The sequence below is a fragment of the Ischnura elegans genome, chromosome X (assembly GCF_921293095.1).
Source record: "Ischnura elegans chromosome X, ioIscEleg1.1, whole genome shotgun sequence".
Taxonomy (NCBI): domain Eukaryota; kingdom Metazoa; phylum Arthropoda; class Insecta; order Odonata; family Coenagrionidae; genus Ischnura; species Ischnura elegans.
In genome coordinates this window covers 120,802,257-120,828,715 of record NC_060259.1, presented here as the reverse complement: position 1 = coordinate 120,828,715, position 26,459 = coordinate 120,802,257, and the positions used below count along the sequence as shown (strand labels likewise).

Here is a 26,459-nt window from a genome sequence, read left to right as displayed (position 1 = left end):
TTATCTCCAGGTATGCCTGTGGTTCAGAGAGCATAGTTCGGAGGCACAGAAATTTTGGAGGGGGGGGGTTCACTAAAAAAAGCCACATTGTATATACATTGTGCCCTCCGAACCAAGTGTGTACCAGGATCAAAAAACTAGGGGGGGACGCCATGGATGTTCAAGTTCAGGGACGCCGACTTGCAAAAAATTGGGGGGGGGGGCCAAAACTGGGGATTTTGTCCCTGGAAATTTCTTAAATGGTGAGTTTTAAGTTTTTTAAGCATTTTAAAAGAGTCAGATGATCAACATTAGAACCCTGATAACTCGGATATCAATATCTGGACACTCCAGGGAAAATCTACAAGCCCGACACATTTTTTCCTCACAACCGTAGCGAATTTTTGAGGGGGCTCGGGTCCCCTCAGGCCCCATGGAGTCAGTTCCGCTGTTCAAGTTGTAGCTAAGATTTAAGCTTGAAAAAGGAAATCAATACTTTAAGGAAACTGTAACAGCTCTTTATTCGTTTTTAAAATTATTTGCTTCAAAAAATATTATTTTCCTTAAATACATTGGTGATTTATGATTCTTGGGGGGGGGTCGCGTTGTCCCCTCCTGCCCCTCGCTGGGTATGCCCACGATATACGAATGGAGTTATGGAGAAAGCATTATTGGATACCGAGAGCGAAATTTCAGCTGTTTCTTTCGAAATAATTTTAAAATTTAAATTAAAAATTACATCTCTCATCGCCTTTTTAATCGCTATAGAGTAATTTTACTTTTACAGAACATGCATTACTAATTACCATGGGGATTGAATTTCTAAGTTAATTCTAATTTGTCTGTTTTGTGATTTAAATGGAATCTAATTATTGATCGTAGCAGTCAATTTCTCTATTTGAGATAATAAAATTACCATCGATTTTGATGAAGGCATCAGAAAGATTCTTAGTGAAAACTTGGCGACCATCTACATCTACCAACTACCCAGCAAGCCGCAAGATGGCAGGGGGTGTTAGGATACCAGATGTGTACACGTGAAAAAAACAAATACTCAAACATTATTACGATTAGAATTTAAAGAAGAAGTCCTATCTTGTTGTCGGGGGGAAAATGAATTCCCATAGCTATGCGTTCGGCTGAAAATATCTCCTAATTTATAAATAGGGTGGTTTCCTATTATTTTTTATTGCCTAAATCGAAAGATAATTACTCCTGGAGTACGTATTTCACGCTTTTATATTTTTAAATGACGATATCTATTTTTTGCGATTAAATGAAAAGTGAAAATTTTCAAGCGCGCGAAAACGCGACATCTAAGTATGTATGCTGGGAAAAGCCCGTGCGACGTCATTCTGGTTCCCGCTGTCGCGGTGTGAGGTGTCCTTGGGGCTAGGCTCTGGGCGCTGATATGACGCAGGATGCTAGCAGGTAGCAGAGTACCCTGCTAGCTAATAGCGCTTGGCTTAAATAAGGATTATTAATACCTTATCAAACGAAGAAAACTTTCCGACCTTAGCCAGTTTTAATAAGTGATTATTAAGACATGTTTCCCTGAGCTCTGTGCCTCATGCAAGCATTGGTAATCTCAGACAATGTAAAACTCCTATCTACTCGTATAGAAACTAGGTCCCTGTGACGTCACGTGGAATGGCATCGCATGGGCGCCAATCTGGCCTTTTCAAATGAGGATAAAATTGACCGTTGCCATTCGTCTCAACTCGGATTTCTAAAACCGCACAAATTGGTGAAGAAAGTAAATAATAATACGTCACTTTAATGATTTTTTTCTCAATTCTGATTCATATTTTTCTTTTATGAAAATTTCAAAAATCAAGACACGCCAGTGCAATAAATGACTCCGCGCACCATAAAATTAGCCGTTTTGTCAACTTCGTGAGCTTTGCAACTCAACCTAGGTATAACAAATACGTCTACAACATTCGTCTTCCACAATAAGTTGCAAACATTAATACAGATAGATAAAATGGCTATTGCGTATTTTTAGAACGCATACTTTGTTGCAAAATTATTTTTTCATTGGCATATATGCTATATTTGAGCAATTTTTTTCTTAATTTCTTGTGTGGAAAAGGTCATGAAACTTTTCACATGAATTTGCTTAGTTATATTTCACACATTGAATTGCTTTTAAAGTTTCAACACTTGATAGTGATTTTTTCTGATGCACACACTTCATTGGTTGATTGGTTATGGTGCGTTCTTGGCATTACTATTTATTAATGGTTATTATCGAAATACAATGTACACTCACGTTCTTTAGACGCAGAAGGATCGCTCAACATGTTCCCCTACGGAACCCCAGAATCCATTTTCCGAAGAAGTCTGATAATGTTTAATTCTAAAATTGTGTTTAAAAACTGCTTACTCACAGAAAAAAGCCGAAGAATTCATTTCAAAGTAGAAAAAATAGTACTATTCATCGAAATTTCTCATTGAAAAAAAAACTATCGACTATTTAACCACATAGCAACGGATTCCTGCAGTGAAGATGATCATAAATGAGTTGAAGGGTTGGGTTTAATTGTCGAAGAATGGCCCTAAAGGACTCGCTAAGCTGAGTGTCTCAGGCTGGGCCTGAATGCATCCGGCAATGGCTACCACGATCTTAGAAAAAGAGATTTTGCTACCTCAGCGGTCGCTTCCCTTCCCTCTCGACAGCAAGACACAACCTCCGATCGTTTACATCAAAAACATCCGCGACAACTATACCCAACGTCATTAGTCTTCTGAGTATGAAAACGTCAATCTGCTTAACCCGAAGTTCGATGCGAAAATGCTACGACCTAAGCCTTCGACGCCTGGAACAGAAGATGCATAGAAGACAAGAGAATAAACAGTCACACACACAAAAGTATTTTTTTTTTAATCTCACGAACAAAGGTCTTCTATGGAGCTCGTTCATTAATTGGAATCGGGCAAAATACATTGCAAGAATAGCATCGCCACAAATCACGGCTGACTTTTAAAAGTGATTCTCCTATCGGTGATCGCAATCACGGGTAAGAATCGCAGTTACCATGGGCGCAGCTAGCAATTAAGGCTGGGGGGGGGGGGGAGGTTTGCGTGCAACTAATACCGCGGGGTGTGTGGGGGTATAGAATACCCTCCAGGATACGGGGTAGGTGCGAGATTAATAAATTGCGGAATTTTAAAGATAAATAAACGATTTCAGTTTTTCCTGGTGAATACTTCTGACAAATATTTATCGGGTTTGCATCCAGGTTAAAGCTTTTATGCAAGCCGACGTTTCGGAGGATGGAAGACAAGTCGTCTTCCAAAACGTCAGGCTTGCATAAAAGCTTTAACCTGGATGCAAACCCAAGAAATATTTGTTATAGATAAATGGTTCAAAATGGCGAGTTTTATGGCTTTCTGAGGGAAACTTTATTAATCCTTACACTATTCTATATTATTAGTAATATCAATCTAATTAAGTGAAATGGATTAAACTTTTAAAAATTTATGAGCTCTGGGGGGGGAGGGGTTTATCCCCCTAAATCCCCATGTGCACTGTGCCTCTGAAAAACACAACGGTCTGATAGGGGAGGGTCGTAAAGGGGTTGAATTATTCCCAGCTGGGCGGATCTTGGCCAAAAAGCGTGAACGCAAGGTAATATTAGTCCAGAGGCCTTTACTTATTTCTTTGTGAAACTCTTCTCTGCTTCTTATACTAAAACCAAACACGCACAATAGGTTCTGCATGTATAATTGTAACAGCCAGCGGTGGATGCAGAATAAGGGCCAAAGCAGGTATCTATTACCTCTCTGGATTAGTGGGGGTTCGAACAAAATCACCACTCTATCTAGTGTGTATACATACATTGGACACCCAAGGGGAGGGCTGTGGCCCTTTAAAGAACTTATACCACTCAATTGCAACATAATAAAAAAGCACGTAAAATAGGGCCTATGTTTAGAGCTAGTTTCTATATCAATTCGTTAGAGTAGGTATATATATGTAACGGAAAGCATATCTATAAATACAATATACAAGGGGGCAAACCCTTAACCAAAGCATTCATGAACGGGAAAGAGTTTCTGAGAGGATCATCACATAAGAATTTCAACCTTTCCGTGACTGTGCTGTGTGAATAACTCAGTCACCCCAAATTACGTTAATCTTGTTAACTTTTTAATTATTTTGTCCCTTTGACAATTTTTGTACTTGAGCTCTACCACTTGGTCATTATTTAGATGATGGATGATTTTTTAAACATTTATATTGTTTTTGAAAACTTCAATTTTTATTTTGAAAACTTTGAGATTTACCCCACAGCTGTTGGTGGGAAGAAAAAAAAACTTGTTTATTCATATGAGTGCACGGATAAAAGTTGAATGCAATAAATTTTATTAACTTACCCCTTCAACAATGTCAACATTCTACATGATGGCACCTTTAGTAGTTGTTTTTCCATTCCATGATAGTCAATGCACAGTTACATGCAATAGCAATTAATATGAAATATTTGACTGCCATTTCGGAGAAAATCAATGTAAAAACCTAAATGTAGCCTCCTATGTATTTATGAATTATGCATAACAAGATATTATATAATTAAAAAAGAAAGACATGGTGTTGAATTACAGGAAATACTAAAACAGTGCATATAATTTATGAATTGTAAATGGGGTACCCACGAAATACTCAACAATGTCCTTCACAAAAGTTTTCTACGCACAGTACAGGAGGGCAAAAGAAAAGGTTGGAGAAAGGTGTATTTACTGGAGTGTCGAGTATTACAGTGCAATTATATTTCCTATTTACTAAGAGGACAATTTCCAACACAATGGGGAGTGATTTTTGAAGAGTAAGGATAGGAACGTAGAATTCCAGAGAACAATATAGAGTCAGAAATCAATGTTAGGTATATGGAGAGAAATGATTCAGATCTAATCTGGAGGAACTCTAACATATTGTAACTTATAACTTATTAATAAAATCAACCCAAATTATTTATTATGTTGATTCAATTCCATGATGTCACGCCTGAGACAAGTAATTATGGTAAAAATTATCATCCATTTCAGATAGATTCTAAATAAAACATTGAATACATATATCCTCTGTTGAAAGGGAAGTAGTAAGCATATGTCATCTTTTTCTCTGATTATTAGCAGTCAAAATAACTTGCAATATAGCAGATGACCATATATATATGCCTCCCTAACATACTGTGTTTACATTGCTCAATTGTACATACATACATACATGGAATGACGTGCTGAAAAAACACACTATTTGTTTAATTTTTTGGCTTGAAAAAAGCAAATATTGTAAAAAATACAAGCATGCCACCCTCGCATTGATAGGGAAGGAGAGGACCCATACCAGTGGGAAACTTGGAATTTATGGTAAAATATCGAGAACAAGAACGACAGTCCCACCCCGATCGTATTCCCCATGTCACTGCCACCCAACGCAGACCAAAGGCCGACCTGAGAGACCATTGTATGTGTCCTGGAATCCTGGGTAATATTTCTCTGAAGATACTGATGATTCTTGTAATACCAAATCAATAAAAAATAACACTTACTTATCCCACGCCGTCATGAAAGCAGGTTCAGGAAAAACCAGGGCTTATATTTTTGAAGTAGGCAACTGACATCTGATTACATACATTTACAGGGATAAGTTAATGTAAATTGTTTCATTGCAGGTAAATGAAGGCGTTGCATTACTTGAGCATTGCTAACCTTAATTATAGCAGGAGCTAAGTGAAAGCGTGGTTAATTAAGTGATAATGATCTCCATTTAAACCTGACTGAGTATTCTCATATTAAAAATTACTCTGGTTAAGGAACCATCTTGTACCTGGCAAGACATTTTTTAATGAATACCTAAAAATTTGTTTTTCCACAGAATTTTTTATTAAATCACCACCATGATGATGTTGTCCGGACACAAGTCACTCTCGGCTGAATCGCCGCCTGATGTAGGGCAGCCTAAAGATAAACTGATATGAGGGACGTAAACTGTTGCATCGGAGACAGATCTCTCTTGGGGGATAACTGGCATCAACAATAAGGGAATATAAACGCCGCAAATCCTCCAGTAAAGCCCCACTCTTGAAAAAAAATAATATAAAAGAAAATCTTATAAAAAGAATTCTATAAAAAAAAACAGAAATGAGGCAAAACGATGTATATGAATTGACTGTATAGAAACTTCCAGACCAGTAATTATTCACTTTATTAACTAAAAAATCCTGTACCAGAGCCCAGATGGCTAATGGCACCTTCTCTCCGCCTAATATGTATTAGGGCATTTTCTCATCTTCTTTGGCATCAGTTGGACTAAACACTCAACTGCAATTCACCTGGAATGAAAAGAAAATTTTGATCATCTATCAGTCCAAGAAGATTATCATGAGTGCGTGAAATATATTTGGCAATAAAAATTGTAATCAGTAACTAGAACCCATTATTATTTTATAAATTAATTGGTTACCATTACAAGTATATTGAAAATAACTATCCTGAGCATTTTAAAAATTTAACAATAGGTTTGTGGACCATAGTGAGTTTAGTTCATTTTAACAACAATTTAAGACTATTTACTATGTATCCGCAAAATGCATAATGCTTATAATTTAGAGTATTCAAACAAGAGTAGAAGAAAATATCAGATATCTGACATTCAACTTAAATGATTTTGATCAGCTAATAGTTCATGAATATCATCAGCCATGCGTAAAGTATTTAGATATACAGTAGAACCAGGAAAACGTGCTAACGAGGAAAGTAAAAAATAGCAGTCGAGGTAATTGCAATCTGTGGAAAAGTCGTCGTAATTACAATTACTATCGGTAGTTCTCGTAAGATCGCCTTCCTGAACTCTTTTCACCTTTAAAATAAAGAAAATGGGTGCTACATTGAAAAACAATACTATGTGAATAAAAATCACAATGTTTCATAGATTTCCCGAAGACAATTACATGAAAACGGCGTCTTTCTCCCGTGATTTATCCTATATGTATTTATAGAAAGAGGACAAGTAAGGCTAAGTCATTTCTTTTTTGTCACAGCATACTCGGAGAATATAACAACAAACCTGAGCATGTCAACGGGTTGTATTTAAACATCATAGAAATTGGACAAAATTATATTAACCTTAAATATATCGATATATCGAATAATAACACGCAAGATTATTAGAATATGACGTAATTACAAGAAGACTTTATATTATACAATTGAAATTTACTTTAAAAATTTGTGTAATGTCGTCTGCTTTCGTGCCAAGATCAAGTATTTTTAAGCTAAGCTTCGCATGCAGATCCAGAGCATTGTCTGCTCCCACAGCAGTAGTCAAATACGCACGTACCCCGTAGCACTGACATAGAGTTTATGAAGTACGTGCAGTACTGCTTTAGATAAAGTGGGAAATGGATAAGACTCATTTCTTCATCATGATAACTCGTGTAATAGCAACAGTTGCCCACTTGTTAAATTTGTGCATAGTGGGCACTCCAGAGGCAACAGAAGGTGAGGAGCTCGGGGTGGGGAAAATTGGGGCTTCTCATTGGCTGTAGTTTTGCATAGTCAGACATTCCTGATAAATTCATCACGTCATAGGAATTGAGAAATGCATTTGGATAAATCACGGTCGAAGATAGATATGTAGAATGAATGAAAGAATGTTAATGGCTAGTAATAATAAATTAAATCATGAATTCGGAGCTTTACGACCCTTAAGAAGATACTGGTGAACAAATTCCGGGTTGCATCACGGCTAGCAATTGAGTGTACTAACAAGAAAGCGCAATTTTTTCAAACGTACTAACCAAATACTTTTGCCTGTATTTTGTTCCGATGGTACCGGGACCGAGAGAAATCGTCGTACTAAGGAGAAAAACGTACTAACAAGGAACGTACTAACCAAGTTCCACTGTAAAAATTTGTAATCATATAGCAAATATAATCAGCTGCAATTTAAAAAAAAATCAATTGGTTACAGTTATTCACATACAACAATGACACACAACTTTGTTCTGAATATGCATAAACTTCTAATGTCGAAGGAAGACGTTAAATCAATTGTCGGGAGCACTCAGTTGAATTTGTAAGCAAGTTTGTAGAACGATCTTGTGTGAAACACAGTGTGGAAAAAAAGTAACTGATTTATTTTAAAAAGTGTCGTGTGTAAATAGATTTGTGTACAGTGAATGTAAAAAGTGTTCATAATAGGGTGGTTTCCTATTATTTTTTTACTGCCTCTATCGATAGATTATTACTCCTGGAGTACGTATTTCATGCTTCTGGATTTTTAAATGACGATATATATTTTTCGCAATAAAATGAAAAGTGAAAATTTTCAAGCGTGCAAAAACACGACGGCTAAGTATGAATGCTGGGAAAAGCCCATGCGGCGTCATTCTGGTTCCAGCTACCGCCGTGTAAAGCCACTATGGAGCAAGGCTATGAGCGCCGCTATGATGCATGCTGCTAGCAGGTAGCAGAGTACCCTGCTAGCTGGTAGCGCTTGGCTTAAATAAGGATTATAAATACCATATCAAACGAATGAAACATTCCGACCTTAGGCAGTTTTAAAAGGTGATTATTAAGAGATGTTTCCCTGAGCTCTGTGCCTCATGCATGCATTGGTAATCTCAGATGATGTAAAACTCCTATCCATTCGTATAGAAACTAGGTCCCTGTGACGTCACGTGGAGTGGCATCGCATGGGCGCCAATCTTACCTTTTTCAAATGGGGATAAAGTTGACCGTTGCCATTCGTCTGAACTGGGATTTCTCAAACCAAATAATTTGTATATCATGAATACACTAATAATGGGTAAGGAATTGCAATCAATGCCTTTCGTTTTCTTTAATGAAGGAAACTACCCTATTGGACATTCTCCATGAAGGAGTAGTGTCAATGATTGAATTTACGTGGTGTGGACATAAAAAGTTTTCAATCCTCCACCTCACTGATAAGCACCATCGAAGATACCGTTGGTAAGTACATGAATTTGAATTTTAGTTATTTTCAATTGTATTTGACAAAATATATTTTTCACTAATGATGTTTCATTAAGTTTTTTTATGTACTTTCATTCGTGTGGTTCCATGCAATATTTTTTGCACAATTCAGCATAATGAAATTTCTGTTTAACAAACCTATCATGGCAGTTCATAGAATTTTGTTATAAAGACATTTCACTGCATTCAAAGAGGGATAATACGTGAAAAATAAGAAAATTCACCACAAAATTCAGCTTCCAAAAAGGCAAAAAGTAGTCATACCACACACAGCCATATATTTTAAACGGCATACACTAAATTTGTTATTCATTCTCACCCATTGTTAAACCATAGAACTCTTTTGATAAACTTAAAACTTTGTTAAAATAATCGTGAAAATTATATACATCATTATTTTCACTGTTCAACATAGATTATGTCCTAGAGACATAGTTGGTCGATCTTAGATATATTTTTCATTCTTATTCCAAATCTGTGCTTATATTCTTTTTATGACGTCTATTTCCTTAGGACAGCTTAATGAATATTTTTCCATTTACAGAGGTAGTCATTTAATTCATTCATATCTCGTGATAGCATCATTGGCATAGCCAGGGGGGGTGTCCAGGGGATCCAAACCCCCTCCCCCCCCCAGGATTTAAAAACAAAATTATTTTCCTTCATAAAAGAAAATGAAACATTGAAAAATCATGAATTTATAAATTATTTCTTTAATAAATAAAGTTTTGTCGATTATTAAAATTAGTTGAAAAACCATTACTTTGTATCCTGTTTTTCAAACATTTTCCCCAATGGCTTCGGACCTCCCCCCCGAACAAAATTCCTCGCTACACCACTGGATAGCAAGTGAAAATGAAACTTTCCTGCCTGCACATGAACGTGTTTCATAACCACAGCCCATCTCACACGGTGCAAGAACGGCCGCATTGAGGTACGTTACACTCCCAATTATATCCTAGTGGGCTGAGATGACAGGGAGAAGAGACGGCACGAACAATCGGAATACACGGATAAACCAAACTTTGACTTTTAATTTTTTTTAATATTTGTAAGGGTGTCTTGATTGCTGTCTCGTGTCAGCTCGGTTCCGCTCTCGGGGTAATGGAAGAATCGCAGAGTCACGTTCGAGTGATGGGTCCAGTATCTGAAACTCATAACACGTTGCAACCTCTTGCGTGGGATCCATCCTCGTGCATGACTCTATATACTCATGCTATATATTGTAATGGTTCAAGCCCCATTACAATGCATTTCTACTCTGCGCATTTTCTTCCCTACCAGTTTACCCGCTCGTTCCACGACCTTTCCCAAAACCCAACCCCCAGACCATGGCCCGTGGAGGAAGGCGTGGATGAGTAAGAGGGGATGAATGTGTTTTCGCCGATTTTTGAATGGTTGTGTGTGAGTGTGTGTGTGGGAGGAGGGGAGCTCGGGTTTTCCCTGAGTGAGTGGCGTGTTACTCCTCCCTTTCTTCATTGTGCATTACCCCACCCCAACTTGAGGTATAATAAAAGGTGGTGCGCGTAAGAGAACCGAGAGAATTCTTAAGTGACTGTCGGGCGGAGCCTATGCCCAAAATCAGTGCGACGCACGGCAGGAGGAGACAAGGGGCCCAAATATTTTCAGAAAGATTGATCTGGAAGAAGAATCCCCCCCCCTTCCGAAGGAGCAAAGGACCAGCTGAAGAGGACGCATTATCTCCGTTCCGGATGCAGCTTCCTCCAACAAGGGAGAAAGGAGTGCAGTAAATGGAACGAGAGAGTGTTGGATCCAACCTGGTCCAGACTCGGACTACGATAAAGTAAGATTGCAGCTATTCCCCCCCCCCCCCCAAAGCCCCCTCGTGTCTCCTGCCAAGCCAAGTTAAGACAAACAGTCACGGAACGCACCCGTTACATTAGTGAAAGTGAAATTAGTCACCAAGTACAATTAATGTTCGCACCACAAATTTACATTCGACAGGATGGACTATCATTTACCTCCCCAGTCAAGAAATCATTGAATTTGTATCATATTTACGTGTTCACCACTGAATTTTACTTTGTTATCATCATTTTCTATATTGATTTTCATCTAGAAACCAAGTTATATTGTTTTTTTTTTATCATTGATGCTTCATGAGTGGCTTTCACCAATTCATATTTCATTAGCGTATAAGAGGGTTTCTTTTGTTTTTGTCATATGCAACCTTATTTGTGTGAATTATATTTTGTTTAATTGAAAGTGTTTGAGTAAGTGTTTTGTTCTGATTCCTCCACGGGTCACCCCATGGAAAATATCCTTCGTCCTTCCTTTCGCCCCGTCCGTTTTCCTTCCCGTAAATGCGAGTTGGACGAGTGCATCAGCGCCCGAACGTCACCCATCAGTTTGAATCGGGAACCCCCCACCCGCAATCATCTCCAAAGAAGGGGAATATTTTTTATTTATGTGAACTACGAGAAGTGAGTGGCATAGTTTTGTCCCGTAGGTCCCATGCGGGAGTGATCTTCGCGGATTTGTATATTTTTTTTTATTTTTGTGCGATGTCTCCCCCCGGTTCTATTGTGGTATCCGGGCGAGTCGGGGGTGGGATGCCACAATATATTGATCATTAATTACACTGGGGAACAGCCATTTTGCAGTCTTAGATCTGTGATTTTTTCTGACTAACTTTTAGTCTCTGAAAGATTCTCCTGGTTCATTTTCGGAGTATTACTCTAAAGAATATCATACGACCATTATTGCAATTCCCTCTCCTGCATGTTCCATTCATCGTGAAATAAAAATGCTGGAAGATGGTCATGTAAAAGTTTTCAGGAAAAGCAAATTTATGAAAATAATATCTGCGAGACAAAAATGAAAATTAGTTCCAATACAAACAACTAAGATTAATTGAGGAAATTAATTATGCATTTTTAACATGATCACATGGTTTCGAAGAAAATATTTTGTGAGAACAAAAATTTTTCAGTTGTCATCATCTCCAAGGAAAGGAAACGGAATACATTTTCCGTATTCCATGAAAGATATAACGTAGTATCGCCAGAAATGGTTCATCAATTATATCACCTGTTAATAATTTTCACTATGCAAAACACCATTGATTTTAACCCTTTTACTGCAGCAGCCTATTTCAGGTGGGATGTACGAAGACTGCCAAGGCTATTTTCCGGAATTAGCAACATTTCAGGTTTAAAAATTTCTCAGCTACTTAATAATATTTAATACTTCTAGATTTTTTCCCAATTCCTAAGATATACTTATATCTTATAACCATAGATAGATTATGGGGGCTTACTTAAATTACAGCCGATAAAAAGGCCACAATCACAAAAAAAGTGAAAAAATTTCGCTCAACCAGCAAGGACTGATATATCAGCCCGTTGGCAGTAAAAGGGTTATATCAATTTTTCAAATTGTTATCTCGGATATGTTTAAATGTTTGTTCAGAAATACCCCCCCCACCACCTTACCATCTTCCCCCTACCCCCCCACCTTATCAAACATCTATTTACGCTAGGTCTTTTTGTATCACCCCTTGCAAAATATGGAATCAATAGGGTAGTTACCTTCATCAAAGAAAATGAAATGCATTGACTGCGATTCCTTACCCACCATTAGTGTATTCATACTATACAAATTATTTGGTTTTAGAATTCTCAGTTTAGACGAATGGCAACGGTCAATTTTAACCTCATTTGAAAAAGGCCAGATTGGTGCCCATGCGATGCCACCCCACGTGACATCACATGGACCTAGTTCTATACGAGTAGATAGGAGTTATACATCGTCTGACATTACCAATGCATGCATGAGGCACAGAGCTCAGGGAAACGTCTCTTAATAATGACCTATCAAAATTACTTAAGGTCGGAAAGTTTCCTTCGTTTGATAGGGTATTAATAATCCTTATTTAAGCCAAGCGCTACCTGCTAGCAGGGTACTCTGCGACCTGCTAGCAGCCTGCATTGCAGCGGCGCACATACCCTCACCCCAAGGTCACCTCACACGGCGAAAGCGGGAACCAGAATGATATCACACAGAGTTCCAGAGAGCATTTATTACTATTATTATTCCCTCACCCAACGAACAGCGTTCAGTGCATCTTTGCGTGGTGGTTGAGCGTGCTCTTCTGCGAGAAGCGCTTGTGGCACACACCACACGCAAAGGGCCTCTCCCCCGTCTGCACCCACAAGAGAGTGTGCAGGCGCCACAGGATCTCGTCTGGGTTCGATACCCGTGATTCTGTTTCCCACCCATGGGTGGCGGCGATGGCAAGGATCCTAGTACGGTTGTACCCAATGTTCCTCGTAGTGGTCGAAAGAGTCGGCCATTCAGACCCCAATGTGAGTAAGAGAAGGAGCTCGTGTCCCTCCCACCTGGTGAGCTTCGGGGAGTCCTTGTTGTTTGCCAGGAGCGTAAGCAGCTCCAGAACCTCCTGGTCTGCGGGTGTGGGCAGCATTCCGGGCGCGGTGGCCGGGAGAAGCTGTCGAAAGTCTTGTTCCAGGGAGAGGGCCTGGGGAGCTGGCTGCGATGCCGGAGGCTGTGACTCAAGGTATTGCGATGGTTCTTGTGTGGAAGGCAGCAATGGTTTTGTAATGATAGGAGAAACATCGGCGTAAAAATTTAAATGTCACGCTGAGCGAACAGAAACTACATGACAGAAATAATGAATTCTTAAGGGCGTTTTACACGGGGCATGGAATTGTGCAGATTAGAGCTGCATTAATTTCTAAAGTGGCGTGGAATTGCACGAATGCATGAACGAAATTAGAACAGGGGCTATTCTGCCATCTCGCATCCACGCATTCTCACATGTGTTCCAGCAATTCACCGCTTTACACGACACAATTTTGATTGCGCCTTCGGACGTACGTCAGATTGCACAATTCCATGTACCCTGTAAAACGACCTTTAAAATAGTAAAAGAAGAGATTTGTTAATATTGTCAAGCCTATGATTTTTCCAAAGCCCTTGAAAGAGTTCTGATGCCCTGAAATATTATAATCCCCTGGAAAGCATCAACAATCTCAATTACAACATTAACATATTATCCCTCAAGCCGTCCCAATAGGCGCATGGCCGAGGGTGAAATCAATTTTTTCAGGCTGTGTAACTGATTAAATTTGTATATGAGAGCGTATGGGTTGGAGAATTGCCAAATTCGACCCAGAAATATGAATATGAAATATCAAATCAAGTCATCGCACAAATTCAATAGAGTTGAATAGTTTTTGCAGATTGCTGTGTGGAGCAAAAGCAGACTTTTTTCAGGTCTTACTTCATTAAATTCACAGAGTATTCTGAAAAGACAAAAAGGCCCACATGATTCCACGATATCACAGCTTCACAGGTAAGCAGACACCCTCGGGGAACTTCAGAGAATCTCTCACGAATTGGATGAGAGAAAATTTAGAATTCCTTACACCTCCAATTCGAAGCATTTTCCATGAGAGGAGACTTTCAGTTCATGACTTTACCTGTGCGGTTTGATGGCACTATGGCTCTTTGCGTGCTGGGTCAGGTCACTCGCCTTGACGTACCGTCATCCGCAATCCCCATACGCAAAGGGGAGCTCCCCCGAGTGGAGAAATTTTACAACATTCCAAGTTATTACCACGATGGATAAGAATTTTAAAACACCCAAAATTACTTATATACTTTTAAATAATATTATATTTATGTATATAAAAGGACAAGGAATACAGGCGGTCCCCAACTTTCGCACACAATGCTTTCCCGAAAATGTGTACGAAAGTCGAACCATTGACTTCCATACTAATTAGGGTTTACGTTCCAAAAGAGCGTAATATACGTACTAAAACCTTTTTTTCACGGATTTTATTTCAATTCACTAAATTTTAATAATACGTCAATAAAACTCCTCAAATCATCTAATTTCTTTCGAAAATACGCAGAAAATGTAAATAAAAGTTAAAAAAAAAACCAAGAAATGCGTTGACTATCGAGTGAAACATCCTCTTGGCGTTTAAGTTGACATTCCACTTATTACGTCCACTATAAATAAAAAGACATATCAAGAAGCATAACAAAATGTAATTGTTGAACCCGCGCTCTGGATACCTTTTAATTTTTACACCAAAATTCGACATTCGGCAGGTGACATTCCTGATCGCGTATATTCGCATGTTATTCAAAAAAGACAAACGAAATTCGGTTGATATTTCGTGCAATATCGTTGCTGAAGGTGAATTAAACAGCACTCAAACGAAAAAATTCAATTAGAAAGAAGATCTTACTAGTTTTATTGAAAGCTATTTTATGATGTCTAGTCAACTTTTTTGAAAAATATCTTCAATGAAGGCTTTCTTCTTCTCTTGATGAAGGAGCCTATAGCAGGCAGTCCCTCTCTCAAATAAGTCACCTAGATTAGACTCAACTACCAACAATTCCCTTCATTGTATACGTTCGTATTGTTCGCATATACTGCCATTTGAAACAATTGAATGTTGGGATGCGCACTGAACATCGCGGGAATTCAAAATAATTACATACCCACATACGAAAGTCCAAATTTATCGTACGGAAGCCAAGTAAAAGGTGTCAATTTTGAACGTACGAAAGTGTGAATTGTACGAAAGTCGAGGACCGCCTGTACATTAGTTAGCACATGTTGAATTTAAAATTTAAATTTATTCCATGCAAGCTAAGACACCGTTTAGACCTCATAAGCAGATGTTGAAGCCACCTGGAATTCTATTCTTTGTGTTTTTGAAACTTACATTTCGATTCTGTTGGTTTGCCTGACATTCCACGTTTCCATGCAGTCATAAAAAATATATTAAGCTACTGCCCTAATGATTAAGAAAAACACAAATTTAGGCCAGAAAATGGGCGTTGAACTGGAAAAATTATAGGTGAAACGAATTTGCAAAATCAGAAAATACCTACACACACAACCAAAGCACCTGTAAGTCTAAGACATTTCACAACACTTTCTCTTCTCACTAAGGCTATTAAACGCTGGCCTGCTCAAAATCACTGGCCCCTAGTCCTGGATCTGACTAGGCTGCTTGCTGGCAATATCACCATGCATCGTCTAGTTAGAAGCAGCTGCTGAACAGTGATTTCGTCTTATAGCGCACTTGGTTGTGCCTCCAAAGTGGACTGGAGTTCGTCTTCAGCCACAGCTGACGTAAGCGACGAATTAGAGCGTGTGGTGTTTCTATCCTTTTACCTCACGCAAAACAGACATGCGAGTATTCTGCCTACACTGCAGGATGTGTGCAATATTTAACACTCATTAAAATCGAAGTGCAGAGACATTCTGTTTTTTTGTTATTTTTGTGAAAGCAGGACTTTCACGCTTTTGAAGAATAATACAGTGATAGAGCTCTTTACATCGTAATGGAGGGGACCAAAATTTGGTCTATTTGATGCATGGAGGTTCACTATAGAGAGATTTTAGTGATAGGCACCATTTTTACATATCCCTCAGAAATTAAGGCACTAGTGTCTTTTAAACCATCATATATATGTGTTTAAACAAACATGCATTTACTATTTAATAATTGCAGAAAGCGAGTGCTATCGCATGATTTTTACCATGATCAGAGAGAAAACGATGTGATCTCTCTTAAGTCAACAGTCACTTAAAATGATTAGGATAGTTGAACATCTTTTTTCTCATTTACTGTTAGGTATGCTCTCATATGGAACAAACCGGCACAACTAATGGTTAATGTGAAAATTACAACATATTAAGGGTGTATGTATAAAAAAAGGTGAAATGTTTAATGCTTAAAATGTCATTTAATGTACGAAATTGCAGCTGCATTAATGGTCTCTAGTTGCCTCGCTACAATTTGCAGAGGTAGTTAGGCCATATTGGGTGTTTCTCCTTGGTGCGATAAGTGGAGGTTTTACGATATAAAGAGGTTAACTACATAGAGGTTTGCCAATAAATTTACCTGTAAATCTGACAGGAGCGTAGGCGTGGTATGAAGTATGGAGGTTTATGATATAAAGAGGTTCACAACATAGAGGTTTTACTGTATTAATATTAAGTAAATTATAAAGGCATAAACCATAAATCAAAATAATTACAACATCAGAATATTGTGACAATGAAAACAAATGATTCATTTTCCATTGTTGTACGTATAGTGCCTTAGTATATGCACACATTCACTACAAACTAATGTGGTATCTGATAAAATTAAGATTATTTTTAACGTGAATAGATAATCAAGTTAAAGTTATTAACGCATGCAAAATCTGATTTCATAATTCTCAATATTCTTGTTGCTACAGAGATTCAAAGTTTGCGAAAACTACTAAATTCATTAGCACTGTAAGAATGCTCTGCGACTTTAATGAAGATTTCTCGGCGCGGAGTTGAGAATCCACAAAATTGAAATGGAACATAAATCAAATCAACTACCTCGTTCGCTAGTAATCTAGAGCTTGGATAATAAAATGCACTGAGAAAAAGATACATACTAAGTGATACATAGGTTTTCCTAAAAACGGGACGAATAGTTTACTGGCACCACGTAAACGTTTTGTTTATTGGACTCTGACGTCATGCTTATTTGTTCCAAAAACGCGTAGGCAACCCAACATATTCACAATCTGCAGTCTGACGTTAAAACGGCAATATTTTTGCCAAATTTGCATTTAAGCCCCAGCATAGACCAATTTTCTAACCACTCCCTCAGTGTGTCATCATTGGATTCTGTGCCGTGACGTCACACACAAGCGTTCATGATGACATTGTGTTTTCAGGCAGCTGATGAAGAGTTATTTCGAAAGACTCATACCTCCGTCATAAAAAACGTCATTCATCCACAAAATTTCCATTGAATACATAGAGTTCTTTCTCTAGTACTTGAACAAAATCATGCATGTTCCCCATTGCAGATTCTCCCGGTCGTTGGACCCCCTGTTCCATGAAGAATGCACTCAACATGAACTCCTACGCTCCAGTCGTCTGCCAGACCACACTCCATTGAGTGGTCACCAGGGTTTGGGAGTTTTTATTTCCTCTCAATACATTCACCTCCTCAAGGAGGAACTCCGAGAGGAAATCTGAGATCCTCCTCCGAGAGGGGAGAATAGGAGAAGGGAGAAAGACGAAAAACTCGCACGCGTTTCTGAAGCCAGAATACTCCCTCCCGATCGAGGAAGAGGACATTTTGTCGTGGAGGAAGAGCTATTTTGAGGATTATTTCAGGTAACCAAATGTTCTCCTCTTGTTAGAGCTATGCTGTGAGGACTCTGAGAGGAAATGAAAAGTGGGTCCCAACCGCCATTAGGGTCCCTCGGCGTGAGAGGTCCGATCCTTTCCTATTGTCCGCGTGGGGATTACCTCGGCCCATTCCGGCTCTCAGTGTCCCACTCAACGAAGGTGCTCATGGTCACTTATTTGTTTATGAATTAAAATAACTAAAAACGCTCATGTTGCATTTATTGAAAATCAATGCGAGGAATTACATTCTGTTTGTTCTGCTGATTGGTTCCAAATTTTAAACGGAATTCTAGCGTTCATATTAACGGAGTTGATCATCACCTAGAACAATTTTTGGAGACGCTAAGGTTAGATGTTTAATTGTTATTTTTATAACTTACTGGCAAGTTTATAGGAGCGATATTGTAATGGTTTACATCTAAAAATATACGTTACTCTGTTAGCTACATTCTAAGTGTACATTTGCGGTGAAATTCGATAGAATATCCGATTTAACTTCTAAGAAAAAAGCCCTCGTAATGTAATAAAATATGATTCTCTCAGTTCTTTGTCGTGAGCCAAAATTACAGCGACTATTTTTTATAACCTCTTGCCAACCTTTGAATACAAAGATATTACAAACGATTTTCGCTATAAATACTGATTATTGCATATCCTAAAAAATCGTAAATTTAACCCATTTCTTCCCAACGTTGTGTGAACGCAACGCAAACTTTGCGATTTTTTCTCTCCGTATTTGTTATTGATAAGTAGTTAATGTTTTTAGTATAGGTAGTTCAATGCTTTCTTAAATGCTATGAATTTTTTCACGGAAGAAATTTTGTAACTTTTGTTCTTACAATGGCCTTTTCATTTATATGTAAGTTGTTATTTTAGGTTATCTTCAAAGTTTACATATTATGTTAAATCTGAGACACTCGATGATTATAACTCTCTGCAAATACAATGATGCATTTGTATTCTAGGCCATTGCAACAGATTGGGTGAATTTGACTATGTGGTTCTCAAATTATTTAACAATAAAGCAAGTGTTGCGTTAACGCAACGTTGGGAGGACCCCGGTAATCTAGGGAAACGGCGCGCCGCGGCGGTAGTCGTGTAGAGCGTTTCTTTTTGGACTGAAAAATGAAAAGCTTATCAAGAATATGTTACCTTTTTATGGCGAAACTTTAGTTTCAGGCAATTGTACAGTATTTTAGTCCTAAATATACATCTATATAAGTGTTGAAGGGTCTTTACTAGGATGTTTGGCAGGTGGTGAGTTTTTACCGAGTTGTGACTGTTTGATATTTTTGACTTCACGTATCGAGCAAGATTAAATCAGCGTTTACTTGTGCTATAGTGGAAATTTACTGTGACCTAAACAAAGGATGCATAAAAACTTTGCTATACAGTTCTCCAGAAAAATGTCCAGATTTCTGTAGGCGTCTGCAATTCCAAGACATACTGGCATTCTAAGTTAAGAACGATCTGTTTACCACAGTTGACGAGTATGTTAAAAGCAAGTGAGTATGTGAGGGTTAGCAAATAGATCGTAAAGTCGTATTTACGTGGTGTTGTTGACTAGGATTCAAAGGGAAGGTAGTGGGAGGGTAAAATGCATAGTTAGGCTGGGCGGGGATATCCCGGCACCAATGGGTCTCCGTGCACAGTGGGGGTTGGCGAATGAGCAAAATGAATGGAGAGATAAGAGGGATCACATTATCGCATTATTTTCTGAGAAATTCATGCCCACTGGCTGCTGACGATAATGAGCTGGTAAGGCTCCAAATGAGGGTGCAGGTTATTTCGAAAGAAATTTTTTGAGAACTATGAGTGACTATGAATGCATTGGGATACCAAGAAAAATATTTCTTGGTATTTTGACTCAGGTAAAGGGCTTTCTGGGTATTACGGTATATAGAAGGGGCGATGTTCCGTTCCATCTGCTTTTACTGTATCTGTGGTTGTCTGTTGAACAATCGTTCCCTCCAAAGAACCTGAACTCACATTTGCAGCCTAAGTTGTTCACTATCGCCAGTGATCATAGTGCGTGAAATTCTCAGAAAAGATTCCAAAAGCGTGGTATTTCTTCCGTTCTGATGTTTAGTGGTTATAACACCTTAGCATAAAATATTACTGGAGTAAGGACGTGTTCCTAATGTGCGTCAAACGATGTTCCGGAAGCGTTTTGTTGAACCTAAAATGTTCTTACGCCTGACTGGTAACAAAAGTTTGGACCAGGGGGATAAGTTTTCAAAGATACGTCCATACTTTGCGAGCTCAACCAAATATTTCTACGGTTTGATCCAATTTCTCATAAATTATCTTTTGACGAGAAGATGATGCCATATTTTGGCGAAAGTGAAGGAGCAATTACTCATTATTAGCAGTCACATGTTTAGTGATTACCAAAAGTGCTATATTCATTTACATACTGATTGGTCCTCTAAAATTCATGAACAATACCAAGTTTAATCTATATTTTGGGTTAATTATATATTTGGGTTACAATAAAAGCAAATTATTTGCAAAAATAAAAGAGTTCCGAAAGAAAAGCAAAACGGCTCATATTTTATTCATGCACACAAACATTCTTGAATAAATTTTAATACAATGCAAAGAAAGAAAATGTTGTTTTACATCGAAAAAACTGACATATTATGTTTTTTTCACTTTCCGATAATCTTAACGTACAGAGAGCGAAAGAAGAAAGTGTAAGGAAGAGAAAAGAGAAAAGTACAGGTCATAAGTGGTTCTGATTTTTAGTAGTTTTTAGTGTTAGTCATCGGAGAATTTCGCAGTTGTTCACAGCCCTGCGTGTCTATGCCAAAACTTTCTCCAAAAACTATCCCGCATGGCCCAAAAACTGCGCTGAATAATTTATAAGTGCTCTCCAAAAATGTTTCAAATATAGTTAAAGTTACTAGTCATTTTATATTCAAAGTTTTGCCATTTCTATCACTTCTACAGTTAACTCTTTCGCTGCTGTTCAATCTCCGGAAACCTTCTCCTCACATGCGGCGAATATGTTAAAATGCGTTTCGTGGGCCCATGGAGCAGGTACTTCCAGGATGGGTGTGGTGCACACTCCGAAGGGTCGCTAATCCACGGCCCTATCCTGGACGAGCTCAACCACGCAGGACTGTCTCTTCGACCCTACCAGCGGGGGGCCTACCTCCGGAAAAGTGACCACTCTGACTGCGATTTCAAATTCAATCACTCAATCTGATCATCAAAAAATAATTGTTTTCATCGCACTCCCGCCAATCAAGCACGTCTTTGAACCGTGTTTCTACGATGAAAAATAACGATTTTGTTAACTCTTCTAGAGACGTGGCTGCGGACAACCGGAAAAATGGCCATTTTAGCAAAGTTAACAAAATCGTTATTTTTCATCGATGAAACACGGTTCAAAGACGTACTTGATTGCATGATTAGCGGGAGTGCGATGAAAACAATCATTCTTTCATGATCGGGTTGAGTGATTGATTTTCAACTTGCAGTCGGAGAGGTCACTTTTCGGGACGTAGGCTGCCTGCTCGTAGGGTCGAGGAGACGGTCCTGCGTGGGTGAGCTGGTCGCGGATTAGCGACCCTTCGAAGTGCTTCGGCGAAAGAACTGACCGCATGTCTCCACTCTGTCCAGAGCTCTGCCACATGTGCCGTAAATACTTTTTTGTATTGCTCTAGCTCTTTTGGGAGGAAACTCTTTTCGGAGGAAAGCCTTTTCATTCACCTCTTGACATATGCTGGAGGAGAAAAAAGCTCTGAGAGTTTTTTTATTTCCTCTGAACAGAGTTCTCCTCCCAAGAGTTTCGGAGGTAAGGAGTTGGGAGGAATACCTCCTGAGTTTCCCCCAAGGAGGACTCCCAAACCCTGGTGGTCACCTGCAGGGGCATCGCCAAGGAACTCCTGTCTTCACTCCACTGCCGCTGTTTGGTTGAAGCAACAACTTCTCAACCTGCAACCATGACAACCTAAAAAACAATAAGGAAATTCTTATTTTAGAGAAACTGGGCCAAAAACATCCCCACCAGCCAAAAATGCTTATTTTCTGATTGTACGTCTTTAAGAGATATCGTAAATATAGTACAGTGTGTCCTCGTTTAACGCCATCCAGTTTAAAGTTGTTTCACGATAATGTTGTCCAAAAATTGAAACCCTTCATCATTTAACGTCGTTGCTGCTTCGCGATAATGTTGTTCAAATTACGCGCGACGAAAAAAAATTGAATGGCAAATAGGACGCAAGCGCATCTGATGTATAGTAAATATTACTATATTAATGCGATTGATAATTTTCGTTCAACAGAAAAGGTTGGCGTGGGTAGCACATGTTAAATATGCATCTGAGCGAATAATTATCTATTATCTGAACATTTATCTGATTCCAACCGAAAAAAATGTCCACGAAGACGAGTGGCTATCCTGGAGGTTCTTCAGATGTGAAGAAAAAACGGCGACATTAGAACAAAAACTTGATATTATTAAATGAATTGAAGAAGGTGCAACTGCTGGAGATATCGGGCAAGTTTTAGGTTTTCAGCTTGAGTTTTTACAATTAAAATTTCTTCTGTTACTGAAAATATCAATGTTACGCCATTAAAATACTTTCTCAATTTAGTTAGTATATTTCTTTTAATAATGCCTTATTCCCAACCTTTTATCGTTCCACTGTGCATGAATTGTTATCATGCTGAAATTAATAATGCTTCTCGCGATTTCCACCGGGTTAACATTTTGATTGCCGGCTGCTAAATTTTAAGCCCTACTGAAAAATCCAGCCATTTTTTACTATATTCGTACATTTTTTAAAACATTAGCATCAAAAATATATTTTTATCGATGTGCATTTCAATAAAAATGGACTTTTCTCTTCTTAATGAATGAGTTGAATAACATTTATTGCTAATTTTTAAATATACAATTTAACAATGAAAACCTACTGTTTTTGAAAAATAAAAACTTTGCAACAATGTACCGCCATAACATGCATAATAATTCTTTTAATATGCTCAATTTGAACTATTTAAAGCATGGAAATCATAGAAAAGCATTGTTCCAAGCAGAGCATTATAAATCCTGGATGACAAAAAGGGTCAATCAACGAACGGTCCATTGGCCAAAAGAATTTTCATACCAAGTGGCCTAAGATGAGGATGTCGGAAGCTACAGAGGACTTTTCATCCTCAGGACATAAAGTGAACTCTTTTTCCATAGAGCAGTTGATTTTTGAAAAAAAAAGAACCCCTATGCAGTAAACTGGAAAAGTACCTCGGGCGAAATATTACGGCTTCACGAATACAAAGCCAATTAAATGGAAAGACGTAATATTACGTCCATGGCAATCCTCAGAAGGATTAGCAGGACGTAATATTATGTCCATGGCACGCAAAGTGTCAAAGAATCCATAGCATCATGAAAAGTGACTCACCCTTCACCCTCCTGCTTCCAAGTGTCAGATTTTTTTTCATTTTGGCCTTCTAATGTATATCTTTGGCCTGGTTCAGGTGTCTCCCGATTGGTCATGAAGTCTGCTTAAAAGTTACGGTTCCGATAATTGGCCTCCTCGGATCTTCCCCCTGGAAATTCTGCATTCTTTATTTACGAAGAAATGGATTGCTAGGAACCAATTCAAATTTTTTATAGTGTTTCTTATGGGGAACACTGCATCGTTTAACGTTGTTTCGCTTAACAACGAGTTTTTCAGGAACGAATCAACAACGTTAAACGAGGACTCACTGTATTACCGCCCACGAAACGAACAACCTGCAACACCTCCCACTTTGCCTTTTTTCTCGTGCGAAATTTGAAAGATTAGACGTTATCGCGAAGCGAAGGTGCGATAAACGAATGATGATCTCAAATTTTCGTGACGTTATCACGAAATGACGTTTAACGGGGTGATGTAGAACGAGGACTCACTGTACGTCCATATAAGATCTAGAAGGAACTAACTTAAGTCCTCGTGTCCTGTCGTACTGCCCCTTCCAGTGGACTTATTTTCTGGTGCGTGCCGTAATGAAAAGAGTATTATAATCTGTAAAATGTCGCGACCCGGCCCCGGATAAGCCGGGACTCGAATACGAACTAGTTTAATGTGGGCTCTTGCCCTTGGTGTCGGGTATCAATGATAGCACATGGATTGCATTTTAATAAAAAGAAAAAGGAACTCTAGCTTTAGTGTCGACAAGGCACGAACCACCCTGGGAGGCTGGAGGCAGGAGAAGGCGGCAGCACGCTGTGGCGACGAGCGATGGACTGGCAAATACTGGCCTAGCGATGGATAGGGCGCGAGGAATTTCCCAAGTTCCCGGAGGGGGAAGGGATTATGGAGTCTAAATTTCGCAAGTAACGGAAGTTGATGTCGAAAATGGCCCACAAGAGAGGGCCTAAAAGCAAGGTATGAAGAGAGTGAAAGCAAAAGCACAAGATCCCGGGAAGCGGGTATCGACGAGCCAAGTAGGCGCGAGACAAGCGTTGACGGTAATTAAGCCGGGCACAATCACGCCCTTCGCGATTAAAACTTCACCCCGAAGTAGTGGAAGACTCGAAGTAGAAGAGCCCAAGTATATCCTGGTTTACCTTTATATAGTGTCTCTCGAATGACGTAGAGACGTTCAAAAAGCCCAGGTGGGGGGTATTCCGTGAAAACATATCTTTTAAACTAAACCCCCCCTTCCAAAGGTTAGAACCCGTGAGCGTTCCATTAATGGTGTTTATTCCTATTTGCCAGTCTTTCGGTCATCGCCTTTCCTTCTCCTCCTCCTCCCGGATCTCCCATTTTATGACAAACAGGGCTGTTTGTGCATCGTCCTCTGCCTCGCAAACAGCCCTGTCCTTCGCGAAATAATTTGCAAATGGCCCCCGAATTTCGGGCAATTACAATACTCCCGCCTTCCTCGAAATCGAGCAGCCTCCGACGAGGCTACTTGCATTTTTATGTGCCTGTAGATGCCGTTGTAGTTCTTAGGTAGGTTTCCCCTTTCCTCATTTTATTCACACTCATTCCTCTTTTAGACAGTACAAACACAGAGAAAGAAGAAAGAAAATACACACAAATAGAAAGACGGGTACCAATTGGTTCCCTTAAAAAGGACAGCAAAAGAAGTAACATTGCCAAGAGAAACAAAATTACACGTAGCTGTCGTTGAAGTTATATATTTCACACAGGATTTACAGTAAAAAAAAAATTCGTTTCCTCCCTTTTTCTTTCTTCTGTCACTCCCCCCCACCGTGTTCATATCCCCCTAACGGTTAGGGGATGGCACAGCCTGGAGGACATCTCTGGTGCCCCCGCCACCGGCATTTTACAAAAAAGCAGGACCGCCTCTGTCTCCTCCCGCGATGCGTATCTCAGCCAGAAGGTGGGGCCGGTGCCGTTTCCCCACTCCCGGCTCTCCAGTGGGCGGGCCGCGTATTGGAGGTCTTCCCTCCACTGGTAGGGGTCAGCCTCCCAGGGGATCCCGTCCACCTCCACCCAATACTCTCCCCATCGCTCCGCCGACCTCCACCCTTGTTCTGAGGCCTGGGGCACTGGCATACTTTCAATAAAAGACTATAAATGGAGATGAGAAAAAAAAAGGGGAATGAGTACAGAACACATCAGACAATTGGAAAAGAAAAAAAATGTATATATATATATATATAACAAAACATTATTCCACATCCCGTGCAAAAGTCTGTGACACAGATCACATGATAAAAAATAAAAACGAAAGACGAGAAAACAGATTTTTTAAAAAATGAAATTAATCTATAGGGGTCGGGGTATTCTTCCCCGCTGAAGAAGGGGGCTCTCTGGTTCCGGGGGCGTTTTCGTCTCTTCTTCTTCCACTGGGGTCGGGGGGGCGGTGGGCGGTGCGCGCGTGCGCTGCCACACCGTCTCCTCGGTAGCCACTGGGATGAGCCTTGGGGTAGGCGCCGAATGCAGTTGCAGCCATTACGTTTCTTCCCGGGCCGCTGGCACTGGTGTCGGCTTCGTCGCCCTCCTCCTCCCTCGGCAGACGATCAGGCCGCCTACGATGAGTAGGATGACGAGGAGCAGCAGTGCCCCTCCAATATAAGGGAGGAATGACGCGGTGCCGCCTATCCCCGTCGTCTCCTCCAGGTCCTCAGCCTCCGACAGCATCCTCTCCACCTGTGCCGTCGGGATGTCAGCTCCTCCGCCGTGCGCTGCTGCCGCTGCCGCGATGATGTCCGCGAGCCGTTGTTGACGTTCGATGGTGGGGGCGGTGATGTAGTCACGAAGTCCTGCCGGCAAAATCCGGTGGATGTCCGGCATAGAGACCTCCTCCGCTC

General features: G+C 39.6%; 1 protein-coding gene across 5 annotated transcripts; it reads right to left on the bottom strand.

The window, feature by feature from the left end:
- Positions 1 to 5,869: 5,869 nt before the first annotated feature.
- LOC124171533 lies at positions 5,870 to 22,448 on the bottom strand. Of its 5 annotated transcripts, XR_006867806.1 has the most exons (4): positions 22,002 to 22,448; positions 13,050 to 13,536; positions 6,216 to 6,320; positions 5,870 to 6,068 (listed from the first exon to the last, which is right to left on the bottom strand). XR_006867806.1 is itself a non-coding variant. In XM_046550710.1 (3 exons), exons 1-3 carry the CDS (start codon positions 22,056 to 22,058, stop codon positions 6,298 to 6,300), a joined length of 567 nt encoding a protein of 188 aa, XP_046406666.1. In that variant the 5' UTR covers positions 22,059 to 22,448; the 3' UTR covers positions 6,178 to 6,297. The 5 variants fall into 5 exon arrangements, 3 of the variants coding, with proteins under 3 accessions (XP_046406666.1, XP_046406668.1, XP_046406667.1); XR_006867807.1 differs by lacking the exons at positions 5,870 to 6,068; positions 22,002 to 22,448 and adding an exon at positions 14,293 to 14,646 and having other exon boundaries at positions 6,178 to 6,320; XM_046550710.1 differs by lacking the exon at positions 5,870 to 6,068 and having other exon boundaries at positions 6,178 to 6,320.
- Between the last annotated feature and the right edge of the window lie 4,011 nt (positions 22,449 to 26,459).

What these genes read in the sequence shown, in the direction of transcription:
- LOC124171533 (XM_046550710.1), bottom strand. Translation starts at nt 22,058, where the DNA reads ATGCCCCTGCAGGTGACCACCAGGGTTTGGGAGTCCTCCTTGGGGGAA. An exon ending in CCTTGGGGGAAACTCAGGAG is followed by an intron (nt 13,537 to 22,001) that starts GTATTCCTCCCA and finishes CTTCCACACAAG; the next exon opens with AACCATCGCAATACCTTGAG. An exon ending in CACTGAACGCTGTTCGTTGG is followed by an intron (nt 6,321 to 13,049) that starts GTGAGGGAATAA and finishes TTTTCATTCCAG; the next exon opens with GTGAATTGCAGTTGAGTGTT.